This window comes from Drosophila virilis, chromosome 4 (assembly GCF_030788295.1).
Source record: "Drosophila virilis strain 15010-1051.87 chromosome 4, Dvir_AGI_RSII-ME, whole genome shotgun sequence".
NCBI lineage: Eukaryota > Metazoa > Arthropoda > Insecta > Diptera > Drosophilidae > Drosophila > Drosophila virilis.
In genome coordinates, this window is record NC_091546.1 from 15306697 (window position 1) to 15321739 (window position 15043).

At 46.7% G+C, this 15043-nt stretch overlaps 5 protein-coding genes across 6 annotated transcripts; 1 reads left to right on the forward strand and 4 right to left on the reverse strand.

The window, feature by feature from the left end:
• The first annotated feature begins 830 nt into the window (after positions 1-830).
• Positions 831-1914, forward strand: LOC6627729 (NIF3-like protein 1). Its single transcript, XM_002051710.4, has 2 exons — positions 831-1066; positions 1126-1914. The coding sequence occupies exons 1-2, from the start codon at positions 914-916 to the stop codon at positions 1849-1851; spliced, it is 879 nt and encodes a 292-aa protein (XP_002051746.2). The 5' UTR covers positions 831-913; the 3' UTR covers positions 1852-1914.
• Positions 1855-2935, reverse strand: mRpL4 (mitochondrial ribosomal protein L4). The gene is made up of 2 exons (XM_002051709.4): positions 2195-2935; positions 1855-2135 (listed from the first exon to the last, which is right to left on the reverse strand). Exons 1-2 carry the CDS (start codon positions 2869-2871, stop codon positions 1916-1918), a joined length of 897 nt encoding a protein of 298 aa, XP_002051745.1. The 5' UTR covers positions 2872-2935; the 3' UTR covers positions 1855-1915.
• Positions 2936-2957: 22 nt separating this feature from the next.
• On the reverse strand, positions 2958-9191 carry LOC6627727 (uncharacterized). Its single transcript, XM_002051708.4, has 2 exons — positions 8792-9191; positions 2958-8737 (listed from the first exon to the last, which is right to left on the reverse strand). The coding sequence occupies exons 1-2, from the start codon at positions 9189-9191 to the stop codon at positions 3108-3110; spliced, it is 6030 nt and encodes a 2009-aa protein (XP_002051744.1). The 3' UTR covers positions 2958-3107.
• Positions 9170-12018, reverse strand: LOC6627726 (uncharacterized). 2 transcript variants are annotated; one of them, XM_002051707.4, is made up of 9 exons: positions 11438-12018; positions 10891-11067; positions 10702-10746; positions 10589-10639; positions 10490-10537; positions 10385-10435; positions 10280-10330; positions 10173-10223; positions 9170-10117 (listed from the first exon to the last, which is right to left on the reverse strand). In XM_002051707.4, exons 1-9 carry the CDS (start codon positions 12016-12018, stop codon positions 9436-9438), a joined length of 1737 nt encoding a protein of 578 aa, XP_002051743.2. In that variant the 3' UTR covers positions 9170-9435. The 2 variants fall into 2 exon arrangements, with proteins under 2 accessions (XP_002051743.2, XP_015028253.1); XM_015172767.3 differs by having other exon boundaries at positions 10019-10117; positions 10593-10639.
• Positions 12019-12116: 98 nt separating this feature from the next.
• LOC6627685 (uncharacterized) lies at positions 12117-14708 on the reverse strand. Its single transcript, XM_002051706.4, has 2 exons — positions 13393-14708; positions 12117-13327 (listed from the first exon to the last, which is right to left on the reverse strand). The coding sequence occupies exons 1-2, from the start codon at positions 14534-14536 to the stop codon at positions 12117-12119; spliced, it is 2355 nt and encodes a 784-aa protein (XP_002051742.2). The 5' UTR covers positions 14537-14708.
• Between the last annotated feature and the right edge of the window lie 335 nt (positions 14709-15043).

A 15043-nucleotide genomic window follows, 5' to 3' on the forward strand; every position in this document is an offset into this window, starting at 1 on the left:
CTTTTAAGACTCGCTAATTTAACTTTCCTTCTCTCTCTCTCTCTTACTCTGTATCAGGCTCTCTCACTCCCTAACGCTTAATCGCTCTCTCTTTTAATTCTCTCGCACGTTTTTTGATGTTTGGTTTTTAATTTTATGTCACTCTCTTTTATCTCTCTCGCTCGATTAATTTCTCTCCCTTATTCTCTCGCTCTCTCTCTTTTTTTCTCTATTTTCTCTCGGGCTTCATATTTTTTTCTATATTCTCTCGCACACAAGGTTTCACATTTTTCTCTTGCTCCCTTTTATCTCTCCTTCTGTCTCTCTCTCTCTCTTTTACCCTTTTCGCTTCTCTGTCTATTACTCTCTCTCCATTATTCTCTTACGCTCTATTAAAGTTTTTTATTTTCATATTTCTCTTTTTTTTCTCTCTATCTATCTTTCTAACTCTCTTTCTCTCTTTAAGATTGTTTTCTTAGTTTTCTCTTTAACGATTTTGTATTACTTTTTTCTTAAACGTTTTCGTTTCCTCGCGCTATCCTTAAAGTTGTTTCTAGATTTTTTCTCGCTCTCTTTCTCTCTATTTTTCGCTCTTCTCTGTTTATTATTTTCTCTCCCTTATTCTTTTCCCGCTTCTTTCACTTTTTTTCTCTGTTTGTCGTTTTTTTCTTTCTCTCTCTCACAAATGGACTATATTGCCTCAGCTGGCCTATAATAAAATATGTATTACAGTTAAATAAAGCCTTCAATCGTGCAATTTTGTCTGATTTATAATAAAGAATAATATATATTTATTCAAACACGCGCCGAATCAAGCTGTGCTGGAAAATGCATACGAAACTTCCACAAACGTTGTCCAGCACTGAATATCAAAATAAATGCAACTTCAGATGAAATTAATGTGTTAATAATATACATAAAAGTTTGGTTTTGAATGTTACGTTGTGTGGGCAGTGTGAGAAGGAGCATGGGAACCTTATGTGGACAGAAACTTGACCAAGTGGTCAAACAGCTGGAGAGCTTTGCGCCCACAGCCCTGGCCGAGAAATGGGACAACGTGGGCCTGTTGATCGAGCCAAGCAAAGATGTATGCATTAAAACTATGCAATTTAAATATACTTTGATATACATAGGGAGCATTTACAGAAACACATTGAGCGAATACTGCTGACCAATGATCTTACCGAGCCGGTGATGAGCGAAGCTCTGGAAAAGAAGGCGGATCTGATTATCAGCTATCACCCACCAATATTCAAGGCGCTCACACGCATCACCATGGCCAACTGGAAGGAGCGAATTGTGGCCACGTGTTTGGTGAACTCTGTGGCACTGTATTCGCCGCACACTGCCTGGGACAAAGTGCCGGGCGGGGTGAACGATTGGCTGGCCAAGGCCGTAGACATTCAGGGCATTAAGCCCTTGATTCCAGAACCAGGTGCGGAACCGGGCACTGGTTCGGGACGTTTGATAGAGACTAACATGCCCATTTCGCAGCTGGTGCATGCTCTACAGGACCACATTGAGAATAGCGTGCATGTGGCCTTTGCCGTCGGGCATCATTCGAAGACTTTTGTGAAGACTGTCGGCATCTGCGCCGGCGCCGGCAGCTCATTGTTAAGGGGCGTGCAGGCAGATCTTATGATAACTGGCGAGATGTCACATCACGAATTGCTGGAGTTTAATCACAATGGCACCACGGTGCTGCTTTGTAACCACAGCAACTCGGAACGTGGTTTTTTGCGCGAATTTAAGCCCATACTAGAGGAGCGCTTGCAAGGCACATGCGAGGTGTTGATATCAGAGAAGGACAAAGATCCACTGCACACAGTATTTAGAGGTAGCTCGCAGGCAGCGCAACAAGTTAAGCAATAGTCATCAAACTGGATATAGATTGCATTTGGAGCAGTGTATACAATAAAACAAAAAGGAAACCTATTTAAACTTGATCCAGCTTGAATTTGGCGCCTTTGCTGGACGCATCATTGCGATGCAGCTGGAAAAGCAGACGCTCCTCCAAATGCTTGACGGCATCAACAGTCAGCACCAAGGTGTCGTGCTTCAGCATGGAGTAGACATTCAAACCGAAGGCGGGCATCAGATTCACATAGCCCAACGTGTCGGTAGCGTAACAAATGTTTTCCGGAAAGATATCTTGCCTGAAGGAAATGGCTTCAATGAAACACTTGAAGAAATAAGCTTAAAGCCCACAACCTACTTGTCAATGATGAGCACTGATGGTCCCCAGTTTCGCTCTTGTATCAGATCCTTGATGAACTGTGCATCACGTGTCGGTATCTCAACGTTCTCAATGATGTGCAAATCGTCCTGCGCCAGCTTAACGCTCAGCGTCGATGTGAGGCCCAGCACTCGCTTGTAGAACGGCAGCATATAGAAGTGGCTGGTGGGGGATCGCGGGCCGTGTACAACGCCGCCGCCCTTGAACAGTGGTGATCGTATGGAACCATGTCGAGCACGACCCATGCCCTTTTGCGGCCAGGGCTTGCGACCGCCGCCGCGCACCTCGGCGCGTGTCTTGGTGTGGGCCATGCTTACATAACGATATTTGCGCTGCCACTCAATGTTCTCCTGAATGATGTCGACGCGCGGCTGTGCGGCAAACACATCCGGATGCAGTTCCATAAGGCCCACTTTACGTTCTGCCACCGCATCAACATTTTCAATCCACGCCTGCCGTGCGGTATTTCGATTCACGGGCGCATATTCGGCATAGTTCTGTGGCAATATTAGCGCCGGCTTCGGACTGGCAGCATTATTGGTCGCCGCCGTTGTGGACTCGGCGGTCACATTGCTCTGGCAGGCTGTGAGTGTATGCGACAGATTGCGCACATTCGGATAGAGCAATTGTCGGGTTTTATTTAAAAAATTTAACATTTTCCAACAATTACAACGAGGCCCAATTGTTGATGTTCTGCAGACCTATCGATACATTAAGTCGACTGACCGCCACATACTATCGCCACAGGGTGTTATCGGTTAAGTGTTTCGGTAAGTGTTGAAAAATGTGTTAATAAGCCATTAACAATTGTTTGTTGTCACCTGGTTTTTTTTATTGTCTGAAATAACGTATTCCTAAAATTTTGATGCTGCTTTAATGCGCAGTTTGCCAATTAATTTGAATATTTGTGGCATCCCATAAATTTATCTCGAGCTTTCAGCATGCAGAAGAAATTATTTTGACTTGAACTTGGCTGCGCTTTGAACAGGGCTTGTCTCTTAAAATCCGTTTCACACTCGTCGTTTGAATCGCCGTCCCCGTAACTGTGTTTGGAAAATTTATAGCTGGAATCGTAGAGGACCTTCACATCATCGCAATCGCTTTGTTCTTTGTGCGAATTGCGACGTGACTTGCGATGCTTAAAACTAGCAAATCCACTTGACGCGGATACCACTTTTTTCACTTGCTTTTCAGGGGTTATCAGAACGGGCTTTCTCTCCTTCTTTGTTCTATTGCCGAGGGCGAGCACACCTTGCAATTTCGTTCTGTTTGTGGACTCTAGCTGAGCATCATTAGCAAGAGTTATTGCTGGCAATTCCACAGATACTTTTCTTCCCTTTTTTGTTTTATTTAGGTAAGAATATACACCGAACGATATTGAATTTGAGTTTTTGCTCTCGTCGCTGTGCGAAATCTCTTTCGCTCTCTTTTCACTTGTGCGCCGTTTACCAATAGAGCTTACAGATTGATTTCTTTCAAAATGATCTGATTCATCGCTATCTGCCTTTTCACCTGCTCGTCTTCGGGCCAGAAGCTCGGTGCTTCTTGACTGATTCTTCGAAGCTAAAAACAGTGATTCTTCGCTTTCTTTCTTTTCACCTGCCCGTCTTCTGGTCGGTGTTATGTTTGTTTTTGATTTGATTCGCTTTGATGCCGAATGATCTGAAAAATCGCTTTCTGCCCGTCCTTTGGCTGTATATTGACTTTTTCTTGCTTCAAATTTCTTAAATTCTGAATCCGATCCTTCCGTTTCTTGGTTATCTCCAGTTTTTCTTCTGCCCAAATATACAATGCCTTTCATTTCCGATTTCTGCGCTTCCGAAAGATCTGGCCCTTCTTTCACTTTCTTCTCGGCATTTGGTTCTTGTGAATATGATTGATTGCTTTTCGATTTCTTTGCTTTCAAATCGGCTGTAAGCTTTTTATTTTGAATTTCGGAACTTTTGCAACTATATAGGCATCTTGATTTGGATGGTAATGATTTTGATGGATCTAAAGTGTTTCCGAGCAGATCAACTTTATATATTGGTGTATATTTTTGTGACAAATTTGAGTTCTTGTTTTGCAAAGAATTTTCTTTTAAATCCTGTAATTTTTTACGGAATGCATTGACAACGGATGATTGCGAGTGCTTGGACTCTAAGTGCTTGGATGAGAAATCTTCCAATTTTAGATAACTTATCTTTCGCTTGGTTGGGGTTCCCATTTTTCTTCGATGTCTAGCTCTGCCAGAACCGAAGCTACTTTGCGATTTCGAATGCCCGTAGATAGATAGAGCGGGTTGTATTTTTTGCAGATCGCGTCTGTTCGGTTTTTCCATGCAACAGAATTCACTGCAATATTTGAATTCTTTGTCCGAACAGCGTTTTCTGTGGATCAACACCTTAGAAGTTTTGGGACATTTTCGACAGAACTCCAAGCCGCATGAATACATATCTTGAATTTGACGTGTTCGGAATTCACACGGTGGCACAATACCAGTACTTTCACGTTTCTGTAGAAATGGATTTTCCTTTATTATATTTGGAACTTGTGGTTGACATGGACTCTTATCACGCAATTCTGTGTATTCCGAACCAGTGTCACGATGTTCGTGCTTTTGGAATAAATCTCTCTGTGCCAGCTCTCGCCTAAAATATGGATTTTTCGATTTATCATGGATGCCAGAGCATACAATTGGCTGCCGCCGGACTAGATCCTCTCGATTGTGTTGTTCTGCAATTTGACTTTTGGCTGTGCTTTCGTTATTGTCTTTTCGAAAAAAATGGGACTCTGCTCTATCCGGTCTTCGGTGTCGCTGCTCCTGCTCCGATTGTCCCTGCAGCCGTGGCGGACTATTACTCCTGTCGCCAATGCCTGTATGGGAGGAAAATTTAAAGTTTTGCTTTAGATATTTGCTGGTAGGATATTTCGGACTGTTGTGTCCCGGAGAGTTTTTGCTGCTGTGCTCCACAGATGGTGCATTGTGTAGATAGAAGCGTAGATCTCGCGTTGATTGATCTCTAGCGAGCTGTTTGCCAGGCACTTGCTTTCTTTTGGCAGCAGCTAATATGTTGCTCGCATACTGTGCATAGTCCAAGAATTCTTGTTCCTTGGGCGATTGACCATAGAAGTTGGCATGTGCATTAGGATTGTGGTAATAGCCTTTATTGCCTTTTAAAGCCAGGGCCATATGAAACATATCTATGAACGATTTCGTAGGCTTGATCTTTTGTAGTATTTCACGCGGCAACGAGCTTATCTTAGAGTTTTCCTTCAAGGGATACGTGCTGCCGCTGCGACTGCGCAGACCACCTTGATGTGGAGCATTCGGATCCATAGCTATAAACCTATCATGATGGGGCTGAAACTCATCTGTTGGCTGATACTGCAAGCTGGATGGGTCTTGGTAAACAGCAGGATTTCTGTTTCTTCGCGTCGCTTGGGGACTGCCTTCTAGCGGACTACCTTTTCGCTGTTGGAACGGATTGTATCCTGGACATGTGGTATAGGCTGTCGCCTTATATAGTTGCTCCTGATCGGGAGATTGCGACTTATACACTGGACAGTTTCTTATGTCGCAATAAGGTTCTGGCATTAAGTTGGGATTCAAGGAGGTCAAAGTGCCATTTGCATAATTCTTCTGAACATTGTTAATATTGTCATTTTGGGTGACAACCGCATTCTCCACGGACTGGCTTAGCAGTTTCTTTTGTCCCTCCAGCTGTAAAACTGTCTCCTGCAAGATTTGTATGATTTGATTCACATTACATTTATCGTCCACAACAAGATTAACCATGGCATCACCCGTTTTGGTTTTTGCCGCTGTTATTTTACACTTGTTACACTTTTTATTGCACGTCTCCAAGTTGCAATGTGGCCTCCGATGCCGATTTGGATTCGCATCGTACTTGCTTTTCGCTTCCGTGTCTCGATCCATATCGTATTTGTGCTCTCGATCAATATCGTATTTGCGCTCTCGATCAATATCGTATTTGCGCTCTCGATCAATATCGTATTTGCGCTCTCGATCAATATCGTATTTGCGCTCTCGATCTATATCGTATTTTTGCTTTGGATCTATGTCATAATTTTGCTCCCGATCCATATCGTATTTGTCGTCCGATTCCATATCGTATTTCTGCTCTGGATCCATATCGTATTTGTTGTCCGATTCCACATCGTATTTGGTTTTCGATGCCATAGCGTATTTTTTCTTAGCCATTATGGTATTACAGATTTGGCACTCCCGATCGGCGTCTTCCTGGACGTCTTGGTTGTTGGCTTCATACCTATTCGAACCATATAAATTGGCTCCCATCTCCTGTGCGTTCCTAGCTTCCCTTGCCACAGTATCTGGCCTGGGTTGAGTTTGACTATACAGCTTATTTGGATTTAGGTCTATTTCGCTTTTTTTTCTGTCATCCCGGGAGAAGTCATTGATGTTAATGCCGCAGTTGGGGCACTTACAATCGCATTGTACTTTCTTGTTAACCTTGTCCTGGTTTGAGCTCATGGTAACAACTGGCAGAATTCGCTCAATGGATTCATTGGATGAATCGTTACTGTTTGACGATGATTTCTTCGGCTCATGATGCCTTTTGCCATTGTAATTATGCCTCCTGGAATCGCTCATTGGGTTTCTGGTTGGACTGTCTCGGCCACTTCTAGGGTGTGACGAGCTTGACATCGGACTGCCTGGCCTCCGAAGCATTCTGCAGCCTGGACACTGACATGGGCTCATACCGTACATTCCTTCTCTGGCATACATGGCTGCATTTATGTTAGGTTGTTGAACTCTATTTGAGCAATTGGGACATTTGTAGATGCAGTATTCGTTGAATTCATGCAGTGCCTGTATAACTTTGGCTTTTGGGCATTGGCATTTAAGCTGCTTCACGGTCTCCTGTCTGCCCTTTGGGCGGGCGACAGTACCTTGTGGGTACACTCCTGGCACAGGACTTTGAATTCTGGGTTCTCTTGAGCTAAGCGTCATTCTTCTCTCAGGACCTGAAGGTTTTCCCTCTCTGGGGCTGTGCATTGTTCCACGACCAGGTTTCTGAGCTCTCGATTCTCTCGAGCTCTGTTTTGCACTACGATCAGAACTTAAAGCTTTCCCTTCCATTTCCCTGACTGCATTGGTCGGTTGACTTTTAGATTTTGCCTTAGTGCAAGTGGGACACTTGCAGTCGCACACATCGCTTGTTCCCTTGGAGTTCTGCGCAGTCCCCATGCCCTTTGCGATGCAATTCGCACATATGCAGATGCATTCCTCGGAACTGTTTTCACTATGCACTTTGCTTTTTGTTGCAATTCGTTCATTCTTTCCTCTTTTTGGCGTCTGTGTCACGGCATTGGAGCACTTGGGACACTGACACGTCTGGCCAGGGGCCTTAGGCAGTTTTGTGTCCGATGCGGGTTTGGCAAACCTTTGTTCACTGGAACTGTTCTGTGTCTGCTCCGTGTCGTTCGATCCTTGACTCTCGAAGACCACGTTCTTGGCACTGGACTTCTTTTGGCTGCAGTAACAATAGTGCATAGTGCTTGAGGTGCCAGACGTGCCCGACTTGTTTCCTGCTTCCTTTATTTCCTGCTCATTGGCCATTCTTGAATCCCAGCTCTTATTGGGGCACTTTACCTTGGTGCAGGTGGCTTGATGGGTCTTCAACTGGTTGCCTGGTTGGCCATTGCATTTACACTCAGCCGAACTGGATTCGGGTTTTTGGTGTTTACGTTCCTTTCCGTTGGGCGGTTGACTTATCTTATCGATGCGATTGTAATGCTCCGAGGATTCTTTAGGGGCTGCCGTTAATTTATTTTGCTTGTCAAGGCTGTCATTGCTTTTGCTTTCGCAGCTGCAATCCGATGGTGTGTAACCGCCATAGTTTGGATCCTTGGCAACGTCCAACTTTTTCATTCCGCGCTCCTCGTCATTGCTGGAGCCTGGCGATGCTGGTCGCCGTAGATTTTTGGGATTTCTGGAATTTTTACCAACATTGTTCGGAACACTTTCCGTATGTATGTCCGCTTTGCCACTGTACACACGGGGTCGCATTCCTTTGGCGGTGACACCAAGCAGCCTGTCCATACGGATAATGCCCGTCGGAGAAATGCTGCGCCTAGTGCCAATCGGAAACATTCTGGACCTGATCCTTTGCAGTCGTGGTATCTTGTATTGCATTGGCTTTGGGGTTAACAGCCTACGCTTGGTAATTGTCTGGGTTTGGACCCCGGCCGTTTTCTTACGCCGCAGTGTCGCGGTCTTTGGCATCTGCGGAAGCACACACTGCACGGCATTGTCAATTTTGGTGGGTCGACGTAAGGTAACCGGGGCGTTCAGCCGGTTATCGTAGATAGTACGATTGAGTAGTTCGCAATTGACTATTTCGCTTAGGCTGAGCTCATTGGCAACCACTGCAGACACTTCGTCCTCGCCGGGCACTTCCAAATTCCAACTAGAAGGATAGCCCAAGGAGCTAGCTCGTGAGCCCTTGGAGCCCTTCGAGGGCTCGAACGCTTTCAAGCTAACTCCTGATCTGTTATCTGCAAAACGACATGGTTTAATCATGAAGGGAGCTTCTCTAGCTTAGGTCTTACCGTTGGTATTTGGTTTCTTGAGGCCTGATTTCTTTGCTGCCCCATTGTCCGCCTCCTTGCGTTGCTCAGCCGACCTGAAGGGCGTTTCGAGGAAAATATGTTGCAGCTTAGCCTCAGTCTTGTTGGGCTTGATTCTTGTTATGCGATGCGCACCCCTCGGCTCCCAGCTGGAGCCCGAGTTGTTGGATAGGCTGCGCTGCATGATATGCACCAACTGCGCATCCTTGTTAAAGGAAGGCAGCACAGTTATGGCCTTGGCCTGGGGACTGGATCTGGTTTGGGGCACATCATATAGCGCAGACCTATCTACAGTATCGTCCGCATTGCGACCCGCCTTAATGACAGCCCGGCGCAGCAGGGCCTGCTTCGTGGTACGTCTCTTTTTGCGTAATCCCGCCATTTTAAGCCAATTGCCATCGGTGTAGCTTTAGACTCAGTTACATTGTCAGTGCGTCAAGGTGTTAAAAAAAACAATTTATATTAATAAAAAGCCCCGAATTTTGACAAGTATTGACACAGTTTTCCGTTCCTATTTTGTTTCGGGGTAGGATCTATAACTTTATTTGTGGTGTTGTGGTTGAATTTCATATGCGAGCAGTTTTCACATGGGCTACACATCAGCTGAGCAACCCTTTGTGTGTTCCTCATCTTGTCAAGCACCAGGGATAGTAGGAGTTACAGCAATGACCATAGCAGGAATGGCAACAGGACCTGTTGCAGCAGCCTAGACAAAAGGTCTTCGGCTCGATTACAAAGGGTGGACTCGCGAATCGATCGTAAACGACTTTTGGCTTTCGCTGCTTTTTCTTCCTAGCCTTCGCTTTCTTGGCCTTTTCCAGCTGCTCCAAATAGCATAAGCACTCCTCATTGGGCACAAGGCTCTCGAGCGTATGCGCCAGATCACCAAGCGCACATTCACAGTCACAATCACACGTTGAATCACAGACACATGCTACGCTCTGATCGGTTGTGCTTCGCTCGGTTACGTTCCGATCGACTACACTCCGATCGGCTACGCTCCGATCGGTAACGCTCCGATCGGTTACGCTCCGATCGGTTACGCTCGGATCGGTTACACTTCGTTCGGTAATGCTGCTGAAGGATTCATCCTTGCCGCCAGCAATATCAAAACTGCGTTCACCCTGTCCAATGGTCGTTCCCGTGCCACGATTTGATCCCTTATTACCATAGAGTCCAGTTGATCTTTCATTGTTTGTTGGGCAGCAAACTGGACACAGCAATCCTTGGCCGGAATGTGACGACCCACGACGCTGTCTGGCCTCATATTCCATATCATATGTGTCCCGGCGAATTCGATCCCTAAACCTATAGAATTATATGTATGACGTGTTGAGCTCGACTTCCATTGGATGGAACTTACCCATTTGCGACTGGCTGCTCATAGCTAAACCTGAGATCTTGGCTCATGGATCTACAGGATAATAGATAATATATATTAAACGTGCCTTGGCCTTTCATTAAACTCACCCATTTCTGAATTGCTGTCCAAAGCTAGGCCTGCCACTTGGGCCTGATGATCTATTGAATGACAAATGACATATTGAACGTGCGTAGGTCTTTCATGGAACTTACCCACTTGCTGCACTCTGCCCAAAGCTAAGCCTGCGACCTTGTCCCCTTGATCTATTGAATTACAGATGACATATTTAACGTGACGTTATCCCCCATGAAACTTACCCATTTGAGACTTGCTGCCCATAGCCCGTCCGACCTCGGCAGTTTGGTCTAGCAAGGTGGGCGTTGAGACTATGTGGCTTAGGATGCTCTCCAACTTACCTACTGCACGAGCACTCATCATCGTCGAACCTGCTAACCGAATCGTATAGTCTATAAAAATGTGAATTCAGTTAAGCGGTTTGGTCTGTTGCAGCTGGGATTTTTTGTCTTACCCGTTTTGGGTGCGCTGTTCCTGGATCGGGTATGGATAAGTTGAGCTGTGGATTAAACGAGTGATTAATGAAGTTTAATATAGGAACGCAGTAGGCGGGTTGTTTTTAAGCGGAATTTTTTCTCAGCTGCATTTTTAGCTTGCAAATGAAATACCCAAGTCTATAAAATATAATCATGGCAAAACTTACTTGAAATTCCAATAGCTTTGATTCTCTGCAGGGCCACAACTGCGATTCGGATTATTTCCGTTCAAGCTACATCTATCTTGATAAACGCTCTTCTGATTGGCGGGTTCCCGATAGTCGACTTGACAAGCCACGGGCTTATAGCCATTATTTAAAGCGGCTCCAGCTAGATTTTTGTTGCTAAATGGGGAATGTATCAAATATACTTAGCTATAGGGCAAAGTAAAGCGGCCTAGTCGAAAGGGCTCCGACCAGAGAATTTCCTGTATTCAGAGATCTCAACAGACAGACACACATAACAAGCTACTTGGCTTATTCTATAACTATCATAAGCTCCAGTTTATAAGATTTAGTTTACGGAAATCTCGTGGCTAGAAGCTGGCACAGAAATACCAAGATACCTAGACAAGCTTTTATAAATTTGTGGGATCGAGAGAACGGAGCAGATGGACAGACTAAATGACTTGTTTGACGCGGTGACTTAAAATATAAATACTTAACAATAGACACGGTTTGTCTATTCCGAGTATTTGGTTGGGGCTCTACCTACTTGACGACGATGACCAGTATGGTCGGTCTCTGGTGACTCGGATGGTTTTGAGCGTCTGCTAGTCTTGTCCCAAAGCCGGCATCGGTTGGCGGCTGACATGGACGGTCGACATTTTCACTCCATGATTGCGCTTGAGGCGGAGGCGGTGGCGGAGGCGGAGGCGGAGGATAGTGAGCTTGACCCTGCGGCTCGGCATAGTTTCGGACTGTTGAGCTGCGCCGGGATGGACGCTCGAAATAGTCATGATCTATCGTATTAGCTAGAAGTTTATATTTGGGCTCATATGTGTAAGCTGGCTGAGGTTCGTGATTGTTTCTGTCCCATGAATTGTCCTGATGTTGAAGCTCAGAGTCGGTTCTGTCCCATTGATCAGCTGTGCGTTGAGGATCGGAGCCGGGTCTGAGCCCAGATTCAACATCAAGCCGATGCACCACGCAATTCTTGCAACAGGAAACACATGCTCTCTGCTTTATCGCAGGATTCGAGCTGGCCTCCGGCCATCGGTCGCTCTCTTCGCCCCCTTCCGGACGATCCGAAACGCCACGACCAGTCTCACTCACTTGAGGCACATTTTTGTTCATAGTTGCTCAGTTAATTTGTATCCATCTCCCCCTGTTAAAATTTCGAATACTTAACTCGTATACAAATATGGCCTGCTGCGTATCCCTACTGCTATTTCTCACTGCGTCCAGCCGGTCGGATAAACGGATGAAACTGAGCCGCCATGGCAGCGCAAGCGTGAGCTACTGGCCATGGGATTGCACTTGAATTCATTGCTAACATTCCTTTCCATCTCGCTCTCTATGCTCTCGACCTCCTCCATTAGCCGTTGATACCGGGCCTCCTGCTCGGCCGTATAGCGGCGTTTCCTTTTGCCGGACTGCCCGGCATCGGATCGCGTCTCGCTCATGGACTTGAGCATGCGATACTTGGGCAGCTGCTCGTGTGGCGCTACCAGGAAGGGATTCACATTGGACTCCACGCTATGCAGCTTTGCTTGGCTCTTATCGAACTTAACCCTAGCCTTGGATTTATTTTTGGTCGGGGTCTTGCCGCGCCTGGACTTCATCGAGGACGTCTTGCAGATGCGCACAATCTTGACGGGCGGACCCTTTGCAGCCTGCAACACCTGTTGCATGTCGTTGGTCGACACCGACTTGTCCGTGGTGGCTATGAAACGTGTGGGCGTCAAGCTACTGTCCGTTGAGTTGTCCATGGTGCTGCACGAATCTGTTTGCTGCAACTTGTTGCAGGTGCTCCCCGACGCCTCCACTTCCCGCTCTCGCTCCTGTTCCAGCTCCATATTGGTGAAGTAGCTCTCCTGCTTTTCCAACTGAGCCAGACTATACCTTGCGTTATTGTACCAGTGATCCGAGCTACTTTGCTCCGGCTCGGTCTCTGTCTCCGGGTCCGGTTCCGGTTCCAGCTTTTGGGGGAGGCGTTGGCGTTGCTGCTTCGGCTGCTGCAGCTCGTGCTTCTCCTCTTCTCCTCGATCCTGTTCCTGCTCCTCCTCTTCCTCCTCGATATAAGCGTAGCTAAGCTTGCTAGCCCTGTTTCGGTCCAGTTCATCATCCACGTCGTAGCCAATTTCATAGTCGGAATTATGTTTGTTACCCTGCAGCCTTGTTGGCGGTTTCTTGGACAACGCTGGAGGCACGCGCTCCATACGTGCTGGACAACTGCTCGCCTCTATTAGGCTCGGCCGCGTCCCCATCGCGTACAGCTGTATGGGTATGGATAGCGGGGCAACCGGTGCTGGTGTTGGTGCTGGCTCCGGTGACTTGGGTAATCTTGTCTTGCTCTCCGTAACCACGCCACAGCAGTGCTTGCAGCAATCCCTGGGACACCACATGGTGGTGCTGCTGTCGCGCATGTTTTGCCCAGACGCCTCTGGAAAATATAGGAAACGGGCATTAATTGAAAAACCCAAAAGTGGCCTGAGCTTGGCAACTTACCCACTTGGCAGCTGCTAGCCGGACAGCTCTCGGCGACCTGGCTCTTGCTAGTAGACTTTCCGCTGGACGGACGTTTCCTGCGGACACGCACACGATACTTGGCGGGCGGCTCGACCGGAGCAGCTGGCGCTGGCGTTGCAGCGGGTGCGGTTGCGGTCTGTGCCGGCATGATGACCAGCGGCTGCACGGGCATGACCTTGACCAGCCGCTTGCCGCGCGTCTTGGCCGGCTGCTGTAGGCTGTTTACCAGGGTCATCGGCAGCGACGATTTCATGTATTGTGTCAGCCGCGGCAGATCCAGATACGAGTTCATGTTCAGCTGCGAGCCTTGTGCCTGCTGCTGCTGCTGCTGTTGCTGCGCGGATTGCAGCGTCATGTAGTTGTCCAGCTTGCGCATGGTCTGACGCATCAGATCCGTAAGCGTCTTAATCTGATTATCTCGTTCGCCTTGCGGTGTCGTGTCCTCGGCAGCCTCTTTGCCCTCCGCTTTTGCTTCTTCCGTAAGCGACTCGCCCAGGTCCTGGGTGTAATCCAGAACCGTATGGGCGCTGCCTTCGGAATTCTGCGAGGCGTGTGTTGAGCAGCTGCTCGGCTGGCAGCATGGCTGCAGGTTTGACCGAAAGTGTGGTTGAAAGTGTGGATGAAAGACTGGGTGCACGCAGGGGTGAAAGCTTGGCGGGCTTATTAGGCTATTTGTCGCCTGGGTAGCGGAGCTATAGTAGGCGCCCATGTCGGTCATTTGCTGCTGCTGCTCCAGCGTGTCCAGCATATATTTGAGCTCCGCAATGGCCTCCTCCTGGCTGGAGTTGTTGCAGACGGTTACTCCAGCCGGCAGGCGTGTGCCGCCATAATTCAAGCCGGAGCTCGACCCGGCTGCCATACCGGGCGAGCACAGATTGTGCATGGCATGGGCATAGACTGACGAGTTCATGTGCTGCTGCATTTGGTTGCCTTTGTCCAGATTCCAAGGATTGTAGTACACGCTTTCGTCCGGATAATACAGCGAATTCATTGACTTTAAGCAACGGCAAGGACGACAGCCGTTGGCCTCAATATTAACACAAACGCGACGGATTCGTCGTATTTTTGTTGGCATTGCGGATCGTGGCTGCGTTTTGCTCAGTAGCCTTAGACGTTCCTCCATAAGTCGCTTGACGCTTGACGAATTTATCGGTATTATCGGTATTATCTGTCAATTTTGCTCTAGCGAAATCCGTTTACTTTTCCCAGCTTAATATTTGCACCGAAAATTTTGAAATTGTTTCCATGGCTACGGGTTCAGGTTTAGAGAAGATGTCACACATTAATTGGATCTGGCACATCTTCTGGGCGCTTACATATATATGTTAACATGTACACAGATACATATACATACATATATATATATATATATATATATATATATATATATATATATATAAACATAAAAATTAAGTAAGAGACTCTTGTCGGGCGTTCTCGACCTGAACCCTCTTCTACTCTTAATTTGCTTTAACAGTAATACAAATAAATAAAAAATAAATTTAAAATAAATAGTACCCAACAGCCAAAACAGCAACTGATGACTATTGAAAAAAAAACCAATTAAATTAGCAGCACACACAGTCAGTAAAACAATCGCAATTGCAATGCTTTTGATAGAATTCCATAA